General features: G+C 44.9%; 2 protein-coding genes across 7 annotated transcripts in view; both read left to right on the top strand.

The window, feature by feature from the left end:
• Positions 1-6,268, top strand: part of GPR157 (G protein-coupled receptor 157) — a 53,704-nt gene extending 47,436 nt beyond the window's left edge. The window contains exon 5 of one of the 2 annotated variants that reach the window (XR_007516524.1): positions 4,625-6,268. The gene's annotated coding sequence lies outside the window, so the exon portion shown is untranslated. The remainder of the gene's footprint in view (positions 1-4,624) is intronic. The other variant, XR_007516523.1, reaches the window with a different exon arrangement.
• Positions 1-25,686, top strand: part of SLC2A5 (solute carrier family 2 member 5) — a 53,222-nt gene that overhangs the window by 9,079 nt on the left and 18,457 nt on the right. For 4 of the 5 annotated variants that reach the window (XM_049877835.1, XM_049877834.1, XM_049877832.1 and 1 more), the window contains exons 2-4: positions 14,705-14,803; positions 15,341-15,501; positions 21,124-21,248. In XM_049877835.1, coding sequence (XP_049733792.1) covers positions 14,705-14,803; positions 15,341-15,501; positions 21,124-21,248 — 385 coding nt within the window. The remainder of the gene's footprint in view (positions 1-14,704; positions 14,804-15,340; positions 15,502-21,123; positions 21,249-25,686) is intronic. The other variant, XM_049877836.1, reaches the window with a different exon arrangement.

Here is a 25,686-nt window from a genome sequence, read left to right as displayed (position 1 = left end):
CCTCAATTTCATGGTTCAAGTTAGTGGCACACACATTCCAGGCGGCAGGATTGAGAAAGAGACGAGGAAGAAAGCGAGCTTCCTGGAAGCTACCACGTGGCACTTTTGCATTCATTGCATTAGACAGAACTTTGTCATATGTCCACACCAACTGAAAGGGCAACGGGGAAATGTAGTCTTTATTTCGGGTGACCACAGGTCCTTCCCAGAATTCTATTACTCTACAAGAGGGACTGATTCAAGGGATATGAGAGTGGAGAGGGGGGAGACACTAGCAGTCCCTGCAATAGAGTCTGTGGGAAAACTTAAAATTCCAGGACATTCCAGGTGGACGTAAGATCATCAGTGGCCTGAAATCCTGGTACCACTGTCTGGTCACCGAACAGCCCAGGGATTTGCTAACTTGCTCTGTGGTGCTAATCCAACATTTTACATCCTGTTTAAAATTTCCTATATTAAAAAAACCATTTTTTAAAAAATTCCAAACACGATTCATTTTCAGAAAGACAATTTTTATGTTGTATTCTCTTATTACAACAGTAATACAGAAACTCTCAATACCCATCCTGTCAATCACCAAGTTTTGTCAGTTTTACATCCTAAATCTCTCTCAAATGCATATGCTTCTCTCATCTCTACCATTATACTGGTCCAAATCACCACCGGGTTTCACCTGTCTACGGCAATGGACTTCTACTGTTCTCCCTGCGTTGTTCTGTCTCCTAATCAGTTTTCCTCCCCACAGCCTGAATGAACTTTTAAAAACACAAATCTGACCATTCTCACAGACTCTTAATGTCTTCCCTCTGCTCCTAGAACAAATATCAAGGTCCCTAACACAGTCTACAAGGCCCTACCTAATCTGATCCCTGCCCACCCCACCACCCTCTTTCTCCCACTACTCTTCTGTTTTACTCTCTGCTCTTCAGACACACTGACCTTGCAATTCTTTGACAGCACCATACTCTTGTAGCATAGGGCCTTTACACATACTGTTCCCTCTGTCTGGAAGGCTCTCTCCACTACCCCATCCCCATCTTGCCTAGTTAAGTTCCATTCATCCTTCCCATCTCAGCTCAAACCCATCTCAGCTCAAACTCACTTTTTCAGGGAGGCCTTCCCTGACCGCCCACTCCCACTCCCCACCACCAAATTCAGAATACTTTTATAGCTGCAAATACACTGATGTGATTATTCGATTAAATTCTGTTTCCCCAGCTAGAGTCTAAGCCCTATTAAGACAAGGCTGTTTTTGTACGCTGTTGTTTCTCCACTCTAGCACTTGTGTTAGTGCAGTAAATATGAACATAAATAAATATATACTAGGATTAAAACCACACAGAATAACCATATCCAGAAAAACCAGTTTTCAGATTCTAATGAGGAAGACTGACAAAGAATTGACACTGTTGAACTATGGTGTTGGCGAGGAATATCAAATATACCACGGACTGCCAGAAGAACAAACAAATCTGTCTTGGAAGAAGTATAGCCAGGACGCTCCTTAGAAGCAAAGACGGCAAAACTTCGTCTCACATACTTTGGACACGTCATCAGGAAGGATCAGTCTCTGCAGAAGGACATCATGCTTGGCAAAGTTGAGGGTCAGCGAAAAAGAGGAAGACCCTCAACGAGATAGATTGATACAGTGACTGCAACAATGGACTCAAGGATAATAACGATTGTGCGGATGACGCAGGACTGGACAGTTCCATTCTGTCATACATAGGGTCACTATGAGTCGGAACTGACTCTACAGCATCTAACAACAACAACTGTGTGTTTTCTAAGGTCTAGCTGGGATTGATCCCCTACAATGCCATTGGGATCAAAGAATTGTAGCTACCATTAATATTTACATTTTATGTTAGTAATATGATTTTGGAAATGAGATCTAGAAACCAAATCCTCATACCACAATCCTTGGTAAATGCTTGTTTCCCACTTTCCCCACTGGAAAATGGCCTAACATGAGAGGTTAAAGAGGACAGAAGGCATGGCCCTCTGCAAAAGAGGAAAGTTGGCTTTAGGTCCTTCTCCTCAGTGATGAATCAAACTATACGAGGGGTGGGGAACAGAAAGCAGGGAAGGCACTGTCAACACCCGAATATGGCCCTTAAACTGTCCTTTTTCCCATTTAAAGTGATTCTTTGACTCTTAACAGAGGTGATTTCAAACCACAATCCAGTTTCCTGAAAATACTGATACATGTTCCCATGACAAGCCTCAACCTACTAACTACAATTCGCTAAAAAGTCCTTGAGTTAGTGTGTTGATTTGCCATTTTAAACCCCAAAGAGAAAATAAAAAGGCTTAAATTCGTGGGTTCCCTTCCTAGTCCAGAGGGGGCAGCAATGTGGGGGGAGGGGCAAGGCGGGGTGAGGACGGGAGGCTAAGCGAAGGAGACTCTGCTGTGGGCATCGATCCCCAGTTGTCAGCTCCAAGGAGTAAATGAACACGAAGAGACAACACCAAAAAGAAGGCTCACCTGCAGGGTGCGCGCCCAGGCCACTCACCTCATGTCGGCCTGAGGGTAGGGACCCGCAGAGAGGATCCCAGGCAGGGACAACCCCCGTCCCTAACCAGTGGGGGCCATTCCCCACAGTCCGAGGCCGGTTCTGAGCCCCCAAATCCCTGGAGCCCCCAGGGCCCTGGACGGCCTAACGGTGGCCTGAGGCCAGAAGGCCACTGTGCCCGAGGTCACGGGCAGGCAGAGAATGGAGAGGAACCAGGCAGGGACAGTCCCCCAGCCGTTGGGCCCGTTCCTGACTGTCCCAGGCCAGCCCAGAGCTCCCAAGTTATCCTCGTAGCTCAGAGGCCACGGCTCGTCCTAATGGCGCCCTGAGGCTCCAGGCCTGGAGACCGCTGTCCCCGCTGCAGGCAGTCGGAGGGCCTTGGCCAGAAAGGCAGACTCCGGGCATGGACAGTACTTGCCGAGGCCAGTGGGTCTGCCTGGACCGAGCAAGCCCGCTCTGACCTTCGAGGGCACAGCCTGCGACCAGCCACATAACGGCCATCATGGCGGCCGCCCGCCTTGCTCTTGGCCCACCCTACGCGCTCGTCGCCCTCCACCGCTGAAGCACCGGAAACGGCCTAGGGAGCGTCGGTGGCGCCGGGGTTTTATGCTCCCAACGTCTTGAGAACACCAGGAAACTGGTTCGCAGCCTCCGCCTCCCAGAGGAAGCACTCTTCGGGCCATGTGTACTGGGCCACGGTCCTGCCCTCCAGTTGGGGAAGTCGAGGCAGTGGCGGGTGAGCGGTCCTCCAAAGACATGCAGGGAGTGAAGTGGAAGATCTGGCCCAAGAAGCGGGTCTCTTGATTCCAGTATGCTTACCATGACAGACGATATGCCAACTTTCGACATTTTGTTTTGTTTTGTTTGATTGTACTACCCCTCCGGTTTCCTTCAGGGCGGATTTTTTTTTCTCCTTCAGTTGATTCCCCCCACCCCGAAAATTAAAATGCCTTTTTTTCTGGAGAGTTTTTCAAAACTCTTTTAAAATAATTGGAACCCTCTGGTCTGCCCACACTTAGTTGGAAATCTTTGTGTGTATTAGGGCTGCAACACGAAAGAAAAAAAGGCACTAAGTGAAGTTGGTGAAAGGACACGGTCAGTTCTCCCTTGTGAATAGGGACCCCCGCCCCCCCCCCCCGCGCGCGCGCGCGCGCGCACACACACGCACACACAGAGTCTATTATACTATCATCCTCCTCACAGCCTCCCACAGGGAGGAGCCCTGCTCATAATTCCCCAGTTTGCTGTTGATACCAAGAACAGTGCCCGATAATTAGTGATATTCCATTAACTGTTTAAAGGTGACTGAGGGGAAGGAATGACTAAATTAACTGGATTTGTGCCACAGCAAATAAAAAACAGGGAGTATGTCCTGTAAAGACGAAAGCCTGCAGGCCTTGTGGGACTTTGCTCTGGATTTTGGCCACTTGACTTGGCACGCTCCATGGCAGCTGAACACGTGCTGAGCACAGGGGGCTGGCAGTGGCCTGGTAGTAGGATGGACAGATCCAGACCAGCAGCTGTGACTCATTTTCCCTGCCCTATCAATAAAGGGTTTTGAGGTATTTACTGCCTTCCCAATAGTGATGAATACACAGAAAGTCACAAAGGAAAATAAGGCACTCACCAAAATTTTCTTTTTTCATTTGGGCAAGTATAAAATTTTTGTATTTGGGCATAAAGTCAGCTCCCCAGTAGAACGACTTGGCTGCAGGCTTTCTGGCAGGGAGAACTTCAAAGAAGCCTCTAATGACCCAATCCATTGCCCCCATATTACCTGGAATGGTGTAGGGTCAGTGACAGCTGTTGCTTTCATGTGTTCGTAACAGAAATAACCCTTCGAGTCACTCCCCAAGAGCATGACTGGTGGAGGCTTTAGCAATGGGGAAATATCACAGACTGTCCCAATCGGGAAGATGCTGCCCCTGCAGTACCAGGGGCACTGGTTGCTTGGCTAAACCCCAGTTAACTTAAAAGAAGAAGTGAGAGGAAGACAAACCTTTGGGCTCCTGAAAGGGTTATTCTGACTGCGACTGGCTATAAAAATGCTATTGGCTATTACCTGGCAGGGCCAAAGTGCAGCCAGAATGTCTTCTCTCTCCATCTAGTGCATTCGTTATTTTGGCTTAAAAGAGGCAAACGGCACTCTGTACTTCCTGAGGAAAGATGGAGCAACAGGGGGAATCCAAGAAGGAAGGGGTAAGTTCGATACCCAGGGAGGAAATCAAGAGCAGCTCCAGCTCCCAAGGCCTGTTGAGTCTGCCTGGAGAGTCACGGGGGGTGCGTGGTGTTGCTATAGGAGCTCTGTGCTGGGAAGTACCGTTTTGGGGGTTCTGCCCCTTGGAGGCCACCCAGCAACCAGACTTTTACAAGGACTAGAGAAAAGGTTTAAGTAGCCATGATGACACAATGGTTAAGTGCTTGGCTGCTAACCAAAAGGTTGGTGTTTCGAACCCACCCAGCTGTTCTGCAGGAGAAAGACCTGGCGACCTGCTGCCATAAAGATTACAGACTAGAAAACCCTCTGGGCAGTTCTACTCTGTCACACAGGGTCTCTATGAGTCGAAAATTGGCTCAATGGCACCTACCAACAACAACAGAGAAACAGTTTGGGTTAGGTGCTCTTGGAGAATCATTGTACTGGAACATACTTTAAAAGTACTTGTAACTGAATTGAAGAGACTCAAAGGGTTAATTTCTCCTAATGTCCTTAAGGTAAGATTTTGAGGCAATGGAATTCTGAAACCAAATATGTCGATAACCAATCCCGACACATTGTGAGATGTTTTTATTTTGGCTACAGAACATATTGTGCACTACCATTTTAGTTAACCTTTTAACAAGTTACTCAGCTTTGTTGTTGTTATGTGCTATAGTGTCAATTCTGACTCAGAGCGACCCTATGATGGAACAAAACACTGCCCAGCCCTGTGCCATCCTCACAATTGTTATGCTTGAGCCCATTGTTGCAGCCACTGTATCAATCCATCTCATTGAGGGTCTTCCTCTTTTTTTGCTAACCCTCTGCTTAACCAAGTATGATGTCCTTCTCCAGGGACTGGTTCCTCCTGATAACATGTCCAAAGTATGTGAGACAAAGTCTTACTATCCTTGTTTCCAAGGAGCATTATGGCAGTACTTCCAAGACAGATTTGTTTGTTCTTCTGGCAGTCCATGGCATATTCAATATTCTTCACCAACACCATAATCCGAAGGCATCAATTCTTCTTCGGTCTTCCATATTCATTGTCCAGCTTTCACATGCATATGAGGCAATTGAAAATACCATGGCTTGGGTCAGGTGCACCTTAGTCCTTAGAGTGACTGACATCTTTGCTTTTTAACACTTTAAAAGGTCTTTTGCAGCAGATTTGCCCAATGCAATGCATCCTTTGATTTCTTGACTGCTGCTTCTATGGGTGTTGATTTTGGATCCAAGTAAAATGAAATCCTTGACAACTTCAATCTTTTCAGTACTTTAAATATTATTCAGCTTAGGCTGCATGAAAAGAAGACCCAGAAAAGATGTTGCTAGTTGCATGAGCCTCACGACTTGAATTTAGTTCACGTGTAAGATCAGTAACAGAGCTTCCCTGCCTTTTAGACGATGAGGCTCCCTTTTTAGAGACAAAAAGATTTTTTTTTTTTGTGGATACTCCCTATTCCTACCTGTCCTCAGTATAACTGTGGCTGATTGGGGAAAAAGCATAATGAAGGAAATCTATTATGAAATTATTAACCCTTTGAGGTCCCTGGATGGCGCAAATGGTTTGCTCTCAGCTACTAAAAGAAAGGTTGGCGGTTGAGCCCTCCCAGCGGCACCAAGGAAGAAAGGCCTGTTGATCTGCTTTCGTAAAGATTATAGCCAAGAAAACTCTATAGAATCACTTCTCACCCTATGGAGCTCAGTTCTACTGTATAACACATGGGATCGCCATGAGTTGGAATCCACTAGCCAACATCAAACTGCGATTAAATGAGATAATGCATGTGAAGTACCTGGTACATAGGGAACCCCCCCATAAATGTCATTACTTTTCTAGCATCATTTAGAGCAGGATTTCTCAACCTTGGCACTGTTGACATTTGGGGCTCGATGATTCTTTGTTGTGGGGGCTGTCCTGTCTATAATAGGATGTTTAGCAGCATCCCTGGCCTCCACCCACTAGATACTGGTAGCATACACCCCCCAGTTGTGAGAACCAGATGTCCCCTAGAGGACAGACTCCCATTCCCCCCATCCCTGCTCCCCACCTCCATTAAGAAACACTGCTTTAAAGTTTGCTAAGTGCCTTCACATGGATCATCTTGTTCGAAGCTTACAACTAAGAAAGTGTTAGACAAATCAAGTATTATTGCCCCTATTTTATAGAAAAGGAGCTGAGACACTGAGGACTGAGTTGTTGGATGGGGTCCGGGGAGGGTCTGCTCTCCTCTGTGCCTCCTGTTCAAAGAGAAACGCATCCCCTAGCCCTGCCCTCCATGTGCATGCATGCAGCTGCAGAGGGAATAGAAATGTCCCCACATGGTGTTCCCTGAAAACAAAACATTTTGAAAGGAAATGATTAAAACGGTCACATACAAAAGGTATGGGTCCATCACAGCTACCTGCTCCTCCGTTCTCCCGGCACCAAACGATGAAGAAAGACACTCAGCACCCACAGGAGATTGCTCCCCCTCACAGGGGGCCCAAAGGGCCAGGCCGCTCCTCTGGAAGACAGCCAGGGCACTGGCTGGGCTGCCTGAGAGACGCGACAACAAAACAGCCAGCAGAACTATGGTCAGGTGTATCTGAGAAATCATTAAGTGGAGCGGAGAAGAGGACTGAGGAGCTAGGAGAAGTGGGGGGTGGTGAGGGTTGCCCTGAGCCAGCCTTGGGTTTCCAAAGATGCTGGATAGATAGGGAGGGCCCCGGGCAGAGGACAGGCCCAGCTCTTGGTTCCTGAGTGGCTGCCTGGTCTTGGGCAGGTCCCTTGTGCTCCCTGGCCTTTGGTGTTCTCATATGTAAAGAGAAAAGGCCAGGATCTGACCAACGTGCATCAAGGACTTTCTGCCAGGAAAATAGGCTCACCGCTAAAAAGAGATTAAAAGAAAAAAAAAAAGATGCCAAAGTACTTTGAAAAGTGAAAATACATATTTTTGTGCAGTGCCTCCACCACAGACTAGTTCTGTGACATCAAACAAGTACCTCTCCCTCTGTGCCCTCTGGGTCCTCATTGATGTTAATTAACAATAATAGCAAACCCGTATGTAACACCTACTACATGCCAGATGTGGTTCTAAGTGTTTTACATACATGAGCTCACTCATTTCTCACTGACCATCCTATGAGGAAGGTAGAATTGTTATCCCCATTTCACAGGTGAAGGACTCAAGATGCAGATTTGTGCAGTAACTTGCCTGAGGCCACACAGCCAGCAGTACTAGAGCTGGAATTTGATCCCAGAGAGCCTTTGGCTCCAGCGACTATGCACTTCACCACCTCACCAACAAGATGAGGGCACAGAGATTATGCCTCTGTGCACCACTAGCCCTAGAATGTTCCTTTATCTCTACTCTCCCCTCACCATTTAAGCCTCATGACAGTTTGTGAAACTTTGGGTTCATGGTGTGATAAAGTGACTTAGCTTAAAGTATTAGTGATTTATAAGAATGGGGACAGTTGTGGTTCAGTGGTAGACTAGTTACCTTCACTGTGGGAGACCCAAGTTCAATTCCCAGCCAATAGATAACTTCTGTGTGGCCTTTCTTCCCATGGTCTTGTAACTCCCACCCAAGTGATTGAGTGGGATTGTGCAAATTAAGTAATTGTGGCCCACCAAGGGCATGGTCAGTTTTGCCATCCTGCTGGGCTTGAAATGCGCCATCCCAGAGGCAAGAAAAGGAGGATCCCACCACCACCAAGGAAGGAGGGCCAAGAGTGGAGCGCATCCTTTGGACTTGGAATCCCTGCCCTGAGAAGCTCCTGGAACCAGGAGAGAAAGAGATATGAAAAAAAGAGAGTTGTAACACTGAAGATGGTGAGAAGCAGTGGCAGATGAATGATGGAAAGAGAGAGCAGCAGGAGAGACCAGCAGGAGATGGCACAGTGGGCTTCCCAGCTCACAGAGTGAGAAAGCGGAGTGCCTTTGGGCAGGAGCTTGCTGGTAGAGTAGGGTGCTGCCAGGCACTTAGCCAAGCTGAGATAGCTTCATAATACTTGACTGAGCAGGGCAGAGGCCAAGGGTCAGGAAGATGCATGTCTGCGAGCACAGCTGGGAAGAGGCTGTTCTGATGGAAGAACTGTGTCCTGAGCATTCCTCAACCTGAACTGTAATCTGTTACTTCGCTGATAAATGCCATAAACATGAGTATTGTCTGTGAGTTCTGTGCAACCCTAGGCAACCACTAATCTACTTTCTGTCTCTATGAATTTGCATATTCTGGACATGTCATACAAATGAAATCGTAACATATGTGACCTTTCCTGACTGGCTTCTTTCACTTGTAGTGTTTTCAAGGTTTATCCATGGTGTAACATGTGTCAGTACTTCATGAATTTTTATGGCCGAATAATACTATATTTTATGGATATACCACAGTTTATTTATTTATACATTCATCGGTTGATAGACATTTGGGTTGTTTGTTGCCACTTTGGGGCTATTATGAATAACGCTGCTATGAGCAATTGTGTTCAATTTTTTGTGTGGACGTATGTTTTCATTTCTTCGGAGTATATACCTAAGAGTGAAATTGCTGGGTCATATGGTTATTCACCCATTTCAGGAAGTAACATATGATCAGGAACCAATGGTACTGAAGGAAGAGGTCCAAGCTGCACTGAAAAATAAGGCACTGGTAAAAGACAAGTCTCCAGGGATTGAAAGAATATCAATTGAGATGTTTCAACAAACGGATGCGGCACTGGAAGTGCTCACTCATTTATGCCAAGAAATTGGGAAGACAGCTACCTGGCCAACCAACTGAAAGAGATCATTAGTTATGTCTTTTCCCAAGAGAGGTGATCCAACCAAATGTGAAAATTATCAAACAATATCATTAATATCACATGCCAGCAAAATTTTGCTGAAGATCATTCACAAGTGGCTGTAGCAGTGTGTCAACAGGGAACTGCCAGAAGTTCAAGCTGGATTTAGAAGATGATGTGGAAGCAGGGGTATCACTGCTGATGTCAGATGGATCCTGGCTGAAAGCAGAGAATACCAGAAAGATGTTTACCTGTGTTTTATTGACTATGCTAAGGCATTCAACTGTGTGGATCATAACAAATTATGGATAAGGTTGCAGAGAATGGGAATTCCAGAACACTTCATTGTGCTCATGAGGAATCTGTACATGGATCAAGAGGAAGTCCTTTGAACAGAACAAGGGGGTACTGCATGGTTTATAGTCAGGAAAGGTGTGCATCAGGGTTGTATCCTTTCACCATACCTGTTCAATCTGTATGCTGAGCAAATAATCTGAGAAGCTGGACTATATGAAGAAGAACAGGGCATCAGGATTGGAAGAAGACTCATTAACAACCTGCATTATGCAGATGACACAACACTGTTTGCTAAAAGTGAGGAGGACTTAAAGCACTTAACTAATGAACATCAAAGGCCACAACTTTCAGTAAGGATTAATCCTCAACGTAAAACAAAAATCCTCACAACTGGACCAATAAACAACATCATTATATATGGAGAAAAGATTGAGGTTGTCAAGGATTTCGTTTTACTTGTATCCACAATCAACACCTATGGAAACAGCAGTCAAGAAATCAAAAGACGCATTGATTGCATTGAGAAAACCTGCTGCAAAAGATCTCTTTAAAGTGTTGAAAAGCAAAGATGTCACCTCAAGGACTAAGGTGCCCCTGACCCAAGCCATGGGTTATATGCATGTAAAAGCTGGACAATGAATAAGGAGGACTGAAGAAGAATGGTAGCCTTCGAATTGTGGTGTTGGTGAAGAATATTGAATGTACCATGGACTGCCAAAAGAACGAACAAATCTGTCTCGGAAGAAGTACAACCAGAGTGCTCCTTAGAAGCAAGGATGGTGAGACTTCATCTTACACACTTTGGAAATGTTGTCAGGAGGGATCAGTCCTTGGAGAAGAACATTGTGCTTGGTAAAGTAAAGAGGCAGTGAAAAAGAGGAAGACCCTCAACGAGATAGAATGACACAGTGGCTGCAACAATGGGCTCAAGAATAGCAACAATTGTGAGGATGGTGCAGGACCGGGCAGTGTTTCTTTCTGTTCTGTGTAGGGTCACTATGAGTCGGAACCTACTCAACGGCACCTAACAACAACAACAATGGTTATTCTAAGGAACCCTTGTGGTACAATGGTTAAACACTCAGCTGCTCTTTGGAAGGTTGGCAGTTCAAACTTACCTAGCAGCTCTGCAGGAAAAAAGACCTAGAGATCTGCTCCCATAAAGATTACTGCCTAGGAAACCCTATGGGGCAGTTCTGCTCTGTCATGTGGTGTCCCTATGAGTCAGAATTGACTTGACAGTACGTAACAACAATATGGTGATTCTATGTTTAACCTTGTTAGGAGCTGCCAGACTGTATTTCGAAGTGGCTGCATCGTTTTATATTTATACTGTATCCCCACAAGCAATATATGAGGTCCGATTTCTCTACAGCCCTACTAACACTTAGTGTCTGCCTTTTTTATTGCCCTGGTGGCACAGTGGTTAAGAATTCAGCTGCTAACCAAAAGGTCAGCAGTTTGAATCCACCAGCTTCTCCTTGGGAACCCTGTGGAGGTAATTCTACTCTGCACTATAGGGTTGTTATGAGTTGTAATTGACTTGATGGCACTGGGTTTGGGTTTGGGTTGGGTTTTAGTGGGTAAGAAAGGAGCCTTGGTGGCACAGTGGTTAAAGCACTAGGCTGCTAACTGAAATATTGGCAGTTCGAACACACCAGCCACTTCACATGAGAAAGATGTGGCAGTCTATTTCTGTAAAGATTTACAGCCTTGGAAACCCCATGGGGCAGTTCTACTCAGTTCCATAGGATCTCTGTGAGTCAGAATAGACTCGATGGCAATGGGTTTGGTTTTTGTTTGGTTAGTGGGTAAGGAGTGGTGAATCATCATGGATTTGACTTAGATTTTCCTGATGGGGTAGCAGGTCCATTGATTTTACTCCTAAGACAGTCCTCAGAGCTGGCACTTCTTGCTCCTTGCCCAAGCCCCCATTTTCTCTCACTGCCCCTCTGCAGTAATTTCCTCTTCGGTCTTCTCACTTCTGTTCTCCACTCAGCAGCTGGTGTGATCTTTTAAAAGTTCAGATCTTTCCAGCCCACAGCTTGGCTCCCAGAGCACATGGGCAGAACATCCCAAAGTGCCCTGTGGCTCTTGCCCCTGCCTCAGCCTCCTCTTCCAGCACTCCAGGCTTGCTGGCCGTGTTTCATATGCTCTAAGATTTCACTTTCCTTTCTGTCCCAGGCCTTTGCACATACTGTTCCCCTTTTCTGGACACCCTTCTTTCTTCCTGTTTCCTCCTTTCTTTAGGTCTCAGCTTAAATGTCACTTCTGTGACTCACCTTTTTAACCACTCTTGTATTTTTCCTTCATAGCCCTTATCAGGGTTATAGTTTAATTATTAAGTTATTGTGTAATTATTCTTAATGCTTGTCTTCACCATTGGACCATAACCTCTTCAAGGGCAGGGACTGCATCCATTTAGTTCTCCGGAGTATAGCCTGATGCCTGGAGTATAGTCAGCTGTCAATAAGTCAAACCAAATCAATTACCGTTGAGTCAGTTTTGACTCATGGTGACCCACTGTGTGTCAGAGTAGACCACCTACAGAGGAGGGATCTTTGTTTTGTTCACCACTGTATCCCCACCAGTGGCTGCAGCCGTGTATCAACAGGGAACTGCCAGAAATTCGGGCTGGATTCAGAAGAGGACGTGGAACTAGGGATATCATTGCTGGTGTCAGATAGATCCTGGCTGAAAGCAGAGAATACCAGAAGGATGTTTACCTGTGTTTTATTGACTCTGCAAAGGCATTCAACTGTGTGGATCGTAACAAATTATGGATAACATTGAGAAGAGTGGTAATTCCAGAACACTTAATTGTTTTCATGAGGAACCTGTACATAGATCAAGGGGCAGCTGTTCAGACAGAACAAGGGGATACTGAGTGGTTTAATGTCAGGAAAGGTGTGCGTTAGGATTGTATCCTTTCACCATACCTATTCAGTTTGTATGATGAGCAAATAATCTGAGAAGGTGGACTATATGAAGAAGAACAGGGCATCAGGACTGGAGGAAGACTCGTTAAGTACCTGCCTTACGCAGATGACACAACCTTGCTTGCTGAAAGTGAAGAGGACTTGAAGCACTTACTAATGAAGATCAAAGACCACAGCCTTCAGTATGGATTACACCTCAACATAAAGAAAACAAAAATCCTCACAACTGGACCAATAAACAACATCATTATAAACAGAGAAAAGATTGAAGTTGTCAAGGATTTCATTTTACTTGGATCCACAATCAACACCCATGGAAGCAGCAGTCAAGAAATCAAAAGATGCATTGCACTGGGCAAATCTGCTGCAAATGACCTCTTTAAAGTGTTGAAAAGCAAAGATGTCACCTTGAAGACTAAGGTGCGCCTGACCCAAGCCATGGTATTTTCAATCGCATCATATGCATGTGAAAGCCGGACAATGAATAAGGAAGAGGGAAGAAGAATTGACGCCTTTGAATTGTGGTGTTGGCGAAGAATGTTGAATGTACCATGGACTGCCAAAAAACGAACAAACCTGTCTTGGAAGAAGTACAACCAGAATGCTCCTTAGAAGCAAGGATGGGGAGACTGTGTCTTACATACTTTGGACATGTTGTCAGGAGGGATCAGTCCCTGGAGAAGGACATCATGCTTGGCAAAGTACAGGGTCAGTGGAAAAGAGGAAGACCCTCAATGAGATGGATTGACACAGTGGCTGCAACAATGGGCTCAAGCATAACAACGATTGTAAGGATGGCTCAGGACCGGGCAGTGTTTCGTTCTGTGGCATATAGGGTCACTATGAGTCAGAACTGACTCAATGGGATCTAACAACAACATATCCTCAGCACCTAGAACAGTGCCTGCCTGCTCACAGTAGGTGCTTAATATGTTGAATGAATGATTGCCTCTCCCGGGCACTTCAGATGGGAGGTGAGCTAAGTTAGCAGTGTCCTACGTCTCAGGGGTGGTGTGTGTGCATGCACGTGTGCGCGTGCATGTGTGTATGTGTGTGTGGATGCGTGTGGGCGCAGGTCCTGCCTTTAGAAAATGCTGTGGAAACTGCTTTCCCCCTCTGCCCACCGTCACCCCCTCCTCAGGCTTCTCCCTACGGTGACACTCACACCAGGAAAGGGTGTGGGCTGAGCAAAGACTCCAGCCAGAGCCTTCTGCTACCTCTAGACTGCCTTGACCGAGGCTTACTTCTTACCAGGATCTTCCTGCTGAATTAACGATTTGTCACTTGAGGTGGGGAAAGGAAAAGAATGCTGCAGGCAAATGAGAAGGGTTAAGTGTCAGTGTGTTTTTCATTGTCCCTCTCTTGAAGAAGGCTCCTTGTCTATCTTGCTCTGGGAAGTAACTCTGTCCTTTCTGGGTGCCTGTTTCTCTCCCTCATTGTGCTCCCTCCTGGCTTAGCTCTCTCAAGAAGTCCTTGTTAGATTTGGTGGGACAGCATCCAGAGGGAGACATGAAGCCTTCAGCTCTCCACTGGAGGAGCCCAGAAGGGTCGAGCATGGACATGGGTGTATCTATCACACGTGAAAAGGGAAAACTCCACCAGAGGGGATGAAGGTCTTTAATGGAGAATGCAGAGAGCAGCGTCCCGTGCTCGCCCCACTAGGTTCAACTCCACAGCTTCACACTTTCATAATTAATCCTCACAATAACTTTGTGCCCAAGTGATGGAACCCTCCTTTTAAAGATGAGGAAACTGAAGACCAGAGAAACGAAACTAGAAATGGCAGTGACCACTTGCAAAATGAAAAAGCCTGTCCTAACCCAAGGTAGGTAGAGAGTATGTTTCAAGATGGGAGTAGTTGAAAGATGGCAGATTTTCAGATTCTTTTATGTGTTTCTACAAGACTGGGGCCCTTTGAAGTAAAGTGGGAGACCCCTTGGACCCCGGGACTGCTTCCTGACTCAGCCATGATTTCTCCACAGAGGCTGACACTTATACTGGCCCTGGCCACGCTGATTGCTGCCTTTGGGTCGTCCTTCCAGTATGGGTACAACGTGGCTGTTATCAACTCCCCTGCGGAGGTAGGTCTCTGCTGTAGGTGAGACGCAGCCCCTGAAGAAACAGGGAGGGACCGCTAGAGTAGTACTGTGCGCACAGCGAATGCATGCGGTGGGTCTGCAAGCGAAGAGAGAGGACGTATGGTACAGACCCAGGTGAAGTCGGTTCATTGGGACGAACCAGGTCCCCAGACCCTTAGCTTCTCATGGAAAACATTTGTCGGCCAGGCCTGGCTGGACACATGTGGGCTGGTCTCAGGAAGAAGGTCAGATCTTCTGTGACCTCGCAACTTAAATATGGGCCCAAAGGGGGCAGGGTTGCCCAGTGGCTTCTGGTGTGAGAAATGTGCTGGGCGGTTTGCATGTCAGAGGCCTTGCAGCCCTCCCCGTGGGGACCCACGACTCTGTCCTAACTCCTTCTCCTCTGCTGAATCTGTTGATATCCGTGTGCCCAGACTGTCCCCAGGTGGACAGGGGTTAGGGGTGACCTAACAACTTCCATTGTTCTTTCTCCAAGCCAGGCCGGATCATTTGGGTGTTTTGTTTTGTTTTGCTCTCCAGATCATGAAGCAGTTTTACAATGACACCAACTACGAAAGATACGGTGAATATATTCCTGAGGTCTCCCTGACCTTGCTGTGGTCTGTCTCTGTGTCCATGTTCCCCTTCGGAGGTTTCCTCGGATCCCTCCTGGTTGGCCCCTTGGTGACTAGACTTGGCAGGTAAGGGTAGGTAAATTTTTGACTCCCAGAAACTCAGACCACGTCAGGGTTTAAAAAGTAGGCCTGAAACAGAAATCCTTATCATAAGACTAGGGCACTAACCTCTGTGGTAATTGTTATTTTCTAATGTGATCATGGAGCCCTGGTAGCGCAGTGATTAAGATCTTTGCTGCTAACCAAAATGTCGGCAGTTCGAATCCACCATCCACTCCTTGGAAACCCTATGGGGCAGTTCTACTCTCTCCTGTAGGGTTGTTATGAGTCAGAATCAACTCGACGGCAATGGGTTAATGTGATCATAAGAAGGCCAGACGTCATGGATTGAATAGTGTCTCCCCAAAACATGTCAACTTTGCTAGGCCATGATTCCTGGTTTTATGTGGTTGTCCTCCATTTTGTGATCTAATGTAATTTTCCTGTGTGTTGTAAATCCTTATCTCTGCCTGTGGTTAATGAGTCAAGATTAGATTATGTTAAAGATGATTAGGGTGGGATAGAACACCCTTACTCAGGTCACAGCCTTAATCTGATGTCAGGGGAGTTTCCCTGGGGTGTGGCCTGCATCACATTTGATCTTACAAGAGAAAATAGAAGAAATAAAAGGAGAGAATAGCAAGCAGAGATAGGGATCTCATTACCTCGAAGCAAGAAGAGCCAGGAGCAGAGTGTGGCCTTTTGACCCGAGGTCCCTGCACTGAGAAGCTCCTAGACCAGGGGAAGATTGATAACAAGGACCTTCCTCCAGAGCTGGCAGAGAGAAAGCCTTTCTCAGGAGCTGGCACCCTGAATTTGGACTTCTGGCCTCTTAGACTCTAAGAGAATAAATTTCTGTTTGTTAAAGCCATCCACTTGTGATATTTCTGTTATAGCAGCACTAGATAACATAGACAGCAGACATGGACAAGGTGTCTGGGGACTCAGCCAAGGCCTGAGGGGTTAGCAGTGGGGATTAGTGGGGATCTCCAGGCTCTTGGACAAGTGTGGGATGAACAGAGTTTGCTCATGAAGACCCAGGACTCTATCTTACTGCTCTTTTGCCCAGTTGGTATTTTCTCTAATAGAAACAAAAAGCAATTTCTCTCCTCTATTTTTCTGCCTTTAGAAGTATCAAACACCAAGATGACATGGCCAAGATGTTAGTCACAACCTAGCTCACCGCATAATGTTCTCTGCATCCTGAACTAGCATAAAGATCTCTTCTTTTACCTTAAAAACAAGTTGCCATTGAGTTGACGGCAACTCATGGTGATCCTGTGTGTGTGTGAGTAAGTGTGCTCCATTAAGTTTTCAGTGGCTGATATTTCAGAAGTAGATTGCCAGGCATTTCTTCCACTTCTGGGTGGACTTGAACTGCCAACCTTTTGGTTAGCAATGGAGCGCTTTAGCCATTTATACCACCCAGGGATTCCTCTTTTACTTTAGGATCAGGTAAAACTCAAAGTTTAGCCCAGAGTCAGTGGAATACCTTTAAATACCTTTAAAGCTGTAAAATGGCTTGGATGAATGCTCTGCACTTTGGTCTGAGAAAGTGTGGTCCTAGAGTGTCTCTCTCATGGTAACGTGAGTGTTCTGAATGCCAGGGGCAGAATCGACCCCAATTCTAGAAATATTAGATATTCTGTATTTGATTCCAAAACAAGTTTCCTCAAGATATCGCACTGCCCTATGTAAATTCACCAGAAATTAGAGATTAACCTGGTTATACAGTATTTTGGAGTTATCCCATCCAACCCCTCCCCTTCACAGATGAGCCCATGGAGGCTGGGGGAGGGCAAGCCACTCATTCTGGGTCACAGGTCTACTTAGCTCAAGAGTCAAGACCAGAGCCCAGACTTTGTTTTCTTCTCCAGTGTTTCTGAAAAAAAGATCTGAGAATAGAAATATACAACTTCTGTCTGGTTTGGTGTCTCAGTGGTTAAGTGCTATGGCTGTTAACCAAATGTTGGCAGTTCAAATCCACCAGTCGCTTCTTGGAAACACTATGGGGCAACTCTACTCTGTCCTACAGGGTCACTATGAGTTGAAATCGACTCGATGGCAATGGGTTTGGTTTTTTGGTTTTTGGTTTGGTTTGGGATCTAAGATTCTAAGATCTTCGCGGAAGGTTAGCGTTGAACTCACAATTCAAAAAAACTTCTCCAAAAGAATTGAAAGCAGGCACGCAAACAGAAACCTGTACACCAATGTTCATGGCAGCACTATTCACAATAGCCAAAAGGTGGAAACAGCTTAAATGTACATCAATAGATGAATAGATAAACATAATGTGGTCTATCCATACAATGGACTATTACCCTGCCATAAGGAGAGATGAAGTCCTGATGCATGCTACAACATGGATGAACTTCGAAAAGATTGTGCCGAGTGAAATAAGGCAGACACAAAAGGAGAAATATTGTGTGATCCCACTTATATAAAATATCTAGGATAGGCAAGTGTGTAGACATCAAAGTTTATTACTGGTTACCAGGGGTGGGTGGGAGGCAGGGGAAAAGGGGGACCCATTGCTTAGGGGACACTGAGCTTTTGTTAAGGGTGATGGAAAAATCTGGAAATGGATAATGGTGACGGTTGAACAACATGGGAAACATAACTAATGTCACTGAATTGTACATGTGAAGAATGTTGAGATGGCCAGTGTTTTGTTACGTATATATCTACCACTATTATATATATATATTTTTTATTATAAGGGGTGGGGGGCGGCACTTCTTCCTGTGGACCTCCATGGGGCTGACAGACTGACTTAAGCCAGTTAGATAGAGCTGTAGGTAGCTTCTCCTTGAATGAAAGACTTGTCCTTTGGGTCTACAAACAGAGCTGGAAGTTGCCTATAAAACTGTCTACTTAAGAATGAGGTAAATGCTATTCAGTCATTTGGAGTTTTCTTCAGGACTTGTAGGTGCTTTGAATAATGGTAACAACTGATGCTTACTGAGGGGTCCTATGTGCCAGACATTATCCTGAGTGCTTTTCATGTCTTACCTCATTGAATTGTTACAAAAGCTACTAAAGAAAATACTATTAACATCCTCATTTTAAACATGGGAAAACGAGGCAAAGAGAGATGCTGTGATTTATCCATCATTACACAGCTGGCGGGTGGCCAGGACTCCAACCTGGGAAATTTTGCTTGTGAGTATGTGCTAGTAACACACAATGTACTGCTTTATATGGGGCACGTATGCTCACAACCTGTTGCTTTTTTCCTTTTTGTTTTAATCATACATATAGTGTCCTTTTGATGCAAACTTTTTTTCATTTTCAAGTGGTTGATTTTAACTCTCATTTATGGCTTTCGTATTCTGTGTCTTAAGAAAGCCTGGTGGCATAAGGACATTCTTCTATACTTGAAATTTTTTTTGCAATTTTGTTTTTCCCAGATAGATTTGGAATTTTATTTTAATATATGATGAGAAAGAGGGCCAATTTTACCTTATTTTTTCCATGTGGAAAGTCAGTTGCTTTCAAATTTATCTTCATTATTCATGGTCCTTCACTCTTCCTTGTGAATTTTTAAATCAGTTTATTGAAACCTGTGAAAAAGGATTCTGATTGGAATTGCTTTGAATTTATCAATCCATTTGAGAACTACATCCCGTTGAATGGTTCCCATCCATGAGCAAGCTGGAGCTCTCCGTTCTTTTCAGGTCTTCTTCTATGTCCTTCGATAACATTTCACCATGATAGGTCAAGGGCTGGATTTAATTTTATTCATCCTGGGACTCACTGTGGTTCCTTGTCTGAGGTTTTATGTCTTTGTCATCAGTTCTGGAAAATTTTTAGCTGCTATCTCTTCAAATATTGCCTCTCCTCAATTTTCTATATTCTTTCCTTCTAGAACCCCACAGCATTTCTCCGTGTCTTTTAATCTCTCATATTTTCCATCTTCTTATCTCTCTGTTGCTTTCTAGGTAATTTCTACATTCCAAGCCTACATTCCAATTCATTAATTCTCTCTTCAGCTGTAATTCACCTGCTAAATTTGAAATTTCAATGACTATACTTTTCATTTCAAATGTTTTGTATGTTTGTTTTAAAAACCTGTTTTTGTTACTGTTTTGAGTAGTTTTTGTTCATTCTGATGGTACCATTTTGATTCCTCGTTTTATGGCACTAATCATTTTAAACACTTTACGGTCTCTGTCTAATTCTTCGTCTGTAACTGTGCTGTTTGTATGTGCTGCCTCTTGCATGTGGTGGATTGTTTCACGTGTTTTGTAATGGTGGCACTCCATCATCAGTGCACCTGACTGCGGACTCCTGGGGAGCCTGGATTGAGGGGATCAATCCAGAGAAGTTTTGTCTTTGCTTCCTTCAGGTCCTCCAGAGCTGCTACTGGCCCAGCTCCAGCTTCAGGAAGCTTATCAGCTTACGGAAATCCCCTTTATTTGTAGTTTGTTACGGTTGTTTGTTTTGTTTTTAAATTGTTGTTGTGTGCCATTGAGCCAATTCTGACACACAGTGACCCTATATGACAGAGTAGAGCTTCCCCGTAGGGTTTCCTAGGCTGTAATCTTTACAGAAGCAGATGACCAGGTCCTTTCTTCTGGGGAGTGGCTGGGGAGTTTGAACCACCGACCTTACAGTTAGCAGCCGAGCTCTTAACTTTGTGCCACCAGGGCTCCTTTTTTTTAAATCATAAAACCAGTGGGTATTAAATTTATTGACTTCTTTTGCTGCTCTATTGAGATAATCCTTTATTTTCACCAGTATAATCTTTGTGTGTGTGTGTGTGGTGAAAATATACATAACAAAACACACCATCTCGATTTCTGCATAAGTTAGAGCATACAATATTTGTCCTTTTGTGACTGGCTTATTTTGCTAAGTGTGATGTTTTCAGGGTTGATCCACGTAGTGGCATACATCAGGACTTCATTTCTCTTTATGGCCGAGTAGTATTCCGTTGTGTGTATATACCACATTTTTTTATCCATTCATCTGCTGATGGACTTTTTAGGTGTATAATCTTTTTGTTGGGTGCTGTTGAGTCTATTCTGACTCATAGTGATCCCAAAGTGACAGAGTAGAACTGTTCTATAGGGTGGTGCAGTGGTTAAAGCGCTCAACTGCTAAGCAGAACATCGGAGGTTCAAATCCACTAGCCGCTCTGTGAGAGAAAGATGTGGCAGTCTGCTTCCGTAAAGATTCCAGCCTTGGAAATCCCACGGAGCAGTTCTCCTCTGTCCTACAGGGTGGCTGTGAGTTAGAATCAACTTGACGGCAGTGGATTTGGTTTGGGGAGTTGATAAGTGAGGTTGACCTATACTTTCCTTTTCTTCTAATGTACTTGCCCATTTTGGCAAGATTGTACTAAAATCATAAGTGAGCTTATGTCTTCAATAACCTTTTCTTGTTCTTGTAATACGGTGTTCTTTTCCCTCCATTCTCACCACTGATACCCTCTGAACTGTGGTTCTTCCCATTTGCTCCAACACAGAGAATATTCCCATACCAGGCCATGCCTTTGAGCTGTGTCTTAGGTCAGCAAGAGCTGAAAACACAACAGCAAAGCCACAGCTGTGATGGGGGAGCCTGTACAGAGGAGACAGCTGGTGAATGTGTGGAATCCGCGAACAAATCCCTAAACCAAACTAACCAGTGTTTTGTCCTCTGCAGAAAAGGAACCTTGCTGTTCAACAACATATTTTCCATCGTGCCAGCGATCTTAATGGGATGCAGCAAGGTCGCTGGGTCATTTGAGATGATCATTTTATCCAGACTTTTGGTGGGAATATGTGCAGGTAAGCAATGCTACAATGTATCGGCAGTCTGTTATTTGGGATGATCAAGGAGCAGGAAGAACAGACTCCCAGGAATTGGAGCCAATTTGGCATTTCCGAAGCATATAAATTCAAGCTGTCCCTTTGCCTCTGCGGTGAAGTAGATGCTTGAAAAAAAAAGAACCCCTGCATTATTCTTGTGCGCAGACAGCATTGCCGTGATCCTTACCGTGATGCTTCCTGCAAAAAGAGCTGTTTATTCTCTGGGAGTGCTGAAGTACAGAATCCTAGGCTCAGAAGGGCCCCTCCAATCCAAACATTTTATTTTAATGTTTTCTAAACCACAGGCCATGGCCAATTAGTGGGCAGTGAAATCTGTTTAGTGAGCAGCATTTTTCTTTTTAAAACTGAAATAGCGTAGAAAGCATCATACGTAGTAAGGGTGAATGTTGTCTTTTGAAACTTTATTTTCAGTTATTTATCAACATATGTATGTGTAAACTAGGATGCAATGTAAAATATATTTCTGTGCTTCTTTACTGAGAGTTGAGGGTCAAAAAAGTTTGAGAAGCAATCTAATGTATGAATCCCTCTACCAAAAAAAAGATTTAGTGATAGCAACCTTTCAACTCTTATATTGTTGCTGGCTGCTGTCGAGTTGGCTCTTGCTCATGGTGACCTCGTATACAACAGAATGAAATGTTGCCTGGTCCTATGCCATCTTCACAATCATTGGTCTACTCGAGTCCATTGCTATGGCCACTGTATATTTTGAGTGCCTGCGAACCTTAGGGGTTCATCTTCCAGTACTATATTGAACAATATTTCGTTGTGCTCTGTAGGGCTTCCACTGGCAAATTTTCAGAAGTAGATCATCAAGTCTTTCTTCCTACTCTATTTTAGTATGGCAGCTCTGCTGAAACCATGGGTGACCCTGTTGGTTATTGAAATACTGGTAGCATGACCCATTCCAGTCGAGTTGATTCCCACTCACAGTGGCCCTACAGGACAAAGTAGAACTGCCCCACAGGATTTCCAAGGAGTGGCTGGTGGCTTCAAACTGCTGACCTTTTGGTCAGCAGCCTTAGCTTGCTGTAGCACTTAACCACTGTGCCACCAGAGCTCCACTGGTAGCATAGTGTAGTATAAAACCAAACCAACCCCATTACCATCAAGTCAATTCCAACTCACAGCAACCCCACAGGACAGAGTAAAACTGCCCCACAGGGAAGCAGACTGCCCATCTTTCTCCCACGGAGTGGCTGGTGGGTTCAAACCACCTACCTTTCAGTTAGTGGCCGAGGGCTTAACGACTGCACCACCTGGGTGCCTAAAGTATAGTATACAAAAACCAAACTCATTGCCGTCGAATCGATTCGACTCATAGGGACCCTATAGGACAGAGTAGAACTGCCCCATAGGGTTTCCAAGAGCAGCTGGTGGTTTCAAACTGCCAAGCTTTTGGTTAGCAACCGAGCTCTTTAGTATAGTATAAATAAAAAAATAAAACCAAATCCATTGCCAGTGAGTTGATTCTGACCCATAGCAACCCTATGGGACAGAGCAGAACTGCCCCATACAGTTTCCAAGGAATGCCTGGTGGATTCAAACTGCTAATGTTTTGGTTAGCAGTTGTAGCACTTAACCACTACACCAGGGTCTCCTTAGTAAAGTATAAAGGGTACTTCAAAGTTTGCAAAGAATTTTTCATGGGCACTGTTTCATTTATTCCTTAATGTTCACCTGCTGAGGAAAGCTACTGACTTGCCTGAGGTTTCTCACCTGATAAACCATGGAGCAGGTTTGCAGACTGGCCTGATACCCTCTAGAACTACTGGCCAGGCTGTACTTCTGTGGTTTTAGGAATCTCTCCCCTAATTGGCTCAAACCGGAGAGAGATACTAGTTGAAGCCACGCTTGTGCCCTTCCCCACCCCCCAGGGTGGCATCCTTTGTAGGCAGTAATTCCCAGGGCCACACCAGGGGGAGGGGAGCAAGGCTTCTGGGAGCCAAGTTTAAGGAGGTGCCCAGTCTCAGGTTTGTGCAAGTGCAAGGTGGGTATCCGAGAGTTAGGCCTCTGGAAAGTTTATGCCTTAGCTCTGGCCCTGGCATTGCCAAGTAACTCTCATTTTTAAGAGAGAGCATGAGGTAGAGAAGGGGTGATTTGGCCAGATGTTAGCACCCTCAGCTGGAGTTAATTGACAATAGTAGAGAAGTCAAGAAACCTGGTGTTGAGAGCAGTAATGAAGAATTGCAGGGCTGGGGAGAAAAATAAGAGAACAAGTTTCCTATAGAGGAAAGAGATATTTCAAGGGGAAACGATGGGCCCCATGGCAAGCTGGACTTAGTGCACAGCTTTCCCTGAGAGCACCTGGTCGTCCGGGCACCTGGTCCTGGCCCTGCTCCCACCTTCAGGTTGGCCCTGCAGCAAGCTCAGCTGTTGCAATAGATAGATGACTCCTGAAGTCGTCAGCAGTGAACGGTCTAGTCACTTTCCTGTAGAACAGCCAACAATTCAGAATTGGTTCCAGCAGGGAAATACAGGTAATCCCTGACTTATGGCCAGGTTCCATCCTGATGACTGCATAGTAAGTTGGTTCTGATGTAAGTCGAGTCCTTTTTTTTTTTTTAATAGTTTTTATTACTAATGCCTTGTATTTTCAGTGTCTTTGTAGATCCAGTCTTTGGGGGTTGGAAACATTGCGTATAAACTTGCAGAGAATGATAAAAAAAAAAAAAAAACCAGTGCCGTCGAGTCGATTCTGACTCATAGCATTAGCAATTTATGTGCTGCAACGTTGTATGTAAGTACATATAACTAAGGATAAGCTGTACAAAAAAATAAACCAGACTGCCATAAGTGTGGTTTGTCGTAACTCGAATATGTTGTAAGTCAGGGTCTACCTGTAGTCGGCTTCAATAGATAACAAACCACAGTTAAAGATCCTGACCTTTCCCCTTAAGTAGACATTACTTTGGGAGTCCCTGGGTGATGCCAAAGGAGCCCTAGTGGCACAGTGGTTAGAGCACTCAGCTGCTAACCAGAAGGCTGGTGGTTTGAACACACTAGCCATTCTGTGGGAGAAAGATGTATCAATCTGCTTCCTTAGAGATTTTCAGCCTTGGAAACCCTACAGGGTAATCCTACTCTGTCCTGTAGGGTTGCCTTGAGTCAGAATTGACTCCACCGCAGTGGGGTTGGGGTGGTGCAAACGGTTAGGTTAATGCATTTAATACACTCAGCCGCAAACCAAAAGGTTAGAGATTTGACACTTCACCAAAGAAGACATTTGGGCAGCTAACAGACACATGAGGAAATGTGGGCAATCGTTAGCCATTAGAGACATGCAAATCAAAACTACGTTGAGATACCCAACATTACTGTCACTAATCAAAATAAGAGAAAATAACAGGTGTTGAAGAGGTTGCAGGGAGATTGGAACTCTTACGCAGTGCTGGTAGGAATGTAAAATGGTCCACCTACTATGGAAAACAATATGGCACTTCCTTCAAAAGCTAGAAATAGAAATATCATACGATCCAGCAATCCCACTCCTAGGAACACATCCTAGAGAAACGAGAGCCGTCGCATGAATAGACATACGCACACCCATGTTCATTGCAGCATTATTCACAATAGCAAAAAATGGAAACAACCTAAGTGCCTATCAATAGATGAATGGATAAACAAACTGTGGTACATACACACAATGGAATACTACGAAATGATAAAGAACAATGATGAACCCATGAAATATCTTACAACATGGATGAATCTGGAGGGCATTATGTTGAGTGAAATAAGTCAATCACGAAAGAACAAATACTGTATAAGACCACTACTATAAAATTCAAGGAAAAGTTTCCAGTTGAAAGAAACAATCTTTGGTGGTGATGAGGGAGGGGAGGATTGGGGAGGGGAAATCATTAACTAGATAGTAGATAAGTGTTAATTAACCTTGGTGAAGGGAAATACAGTGCCCAATATAGGGGAAGGTAGCACAACTTGACCAAAGCAAAGTCACAGAAGCTTCATAGACACATCCAAACCCCCTGACGGACTGAGTTACTGGGGCTGAGGGCTGGGGAGCACAGTTACGGGGGTCATCTAGGCCAATTGGCATAACACTGTTCATAAAGAAAATGTCCTGTATCCAACTTTGGTGAGTAGTGTCTGGAGTCTTAAAAGCTTGTGAGTGGCCATCTAAGATACATTTACTGTTCCCATCTGTTGGGGGACAGCTCCAGCAAGGAAAGACCCTCACTGTGTGTCCTGGCAGATAATCCCAAGAACTGACATGTAGCCCTTCCCAGATTCATGAGTTCAGGGAAACTTACTGACACAGGCAAGCAGCTGCTCTCCAGTGGCAGCCGGCTGGAGTATTTTCCACAACCACCCAGCAAGGGACCCAAGCTTATATACCATTCCAGTTGGGACCAAAGCTTATTGTTTTCTCCCA

This window comes from Elephas maximus, chromosome 3, assembly GCF_024166365.1.
Source record: "Elephas maximus indicus isolate mEleMax1 chromosome 3, mEleMax1 primary haplotype, whole genome shotgun sequence".
NCBI classification, from domain to species: domain Eukaryota; kingdom Metazoa; phylum Chordata; class Mammalia; order Proboscidea; family Elephantidae; genus Elephas; species Elephas maximus.
The sequence above is the reverse complement of the archived record's forward strand: the minus strand, read 5'-3'. Positions and strand labels throughout refer to the sequence as shown.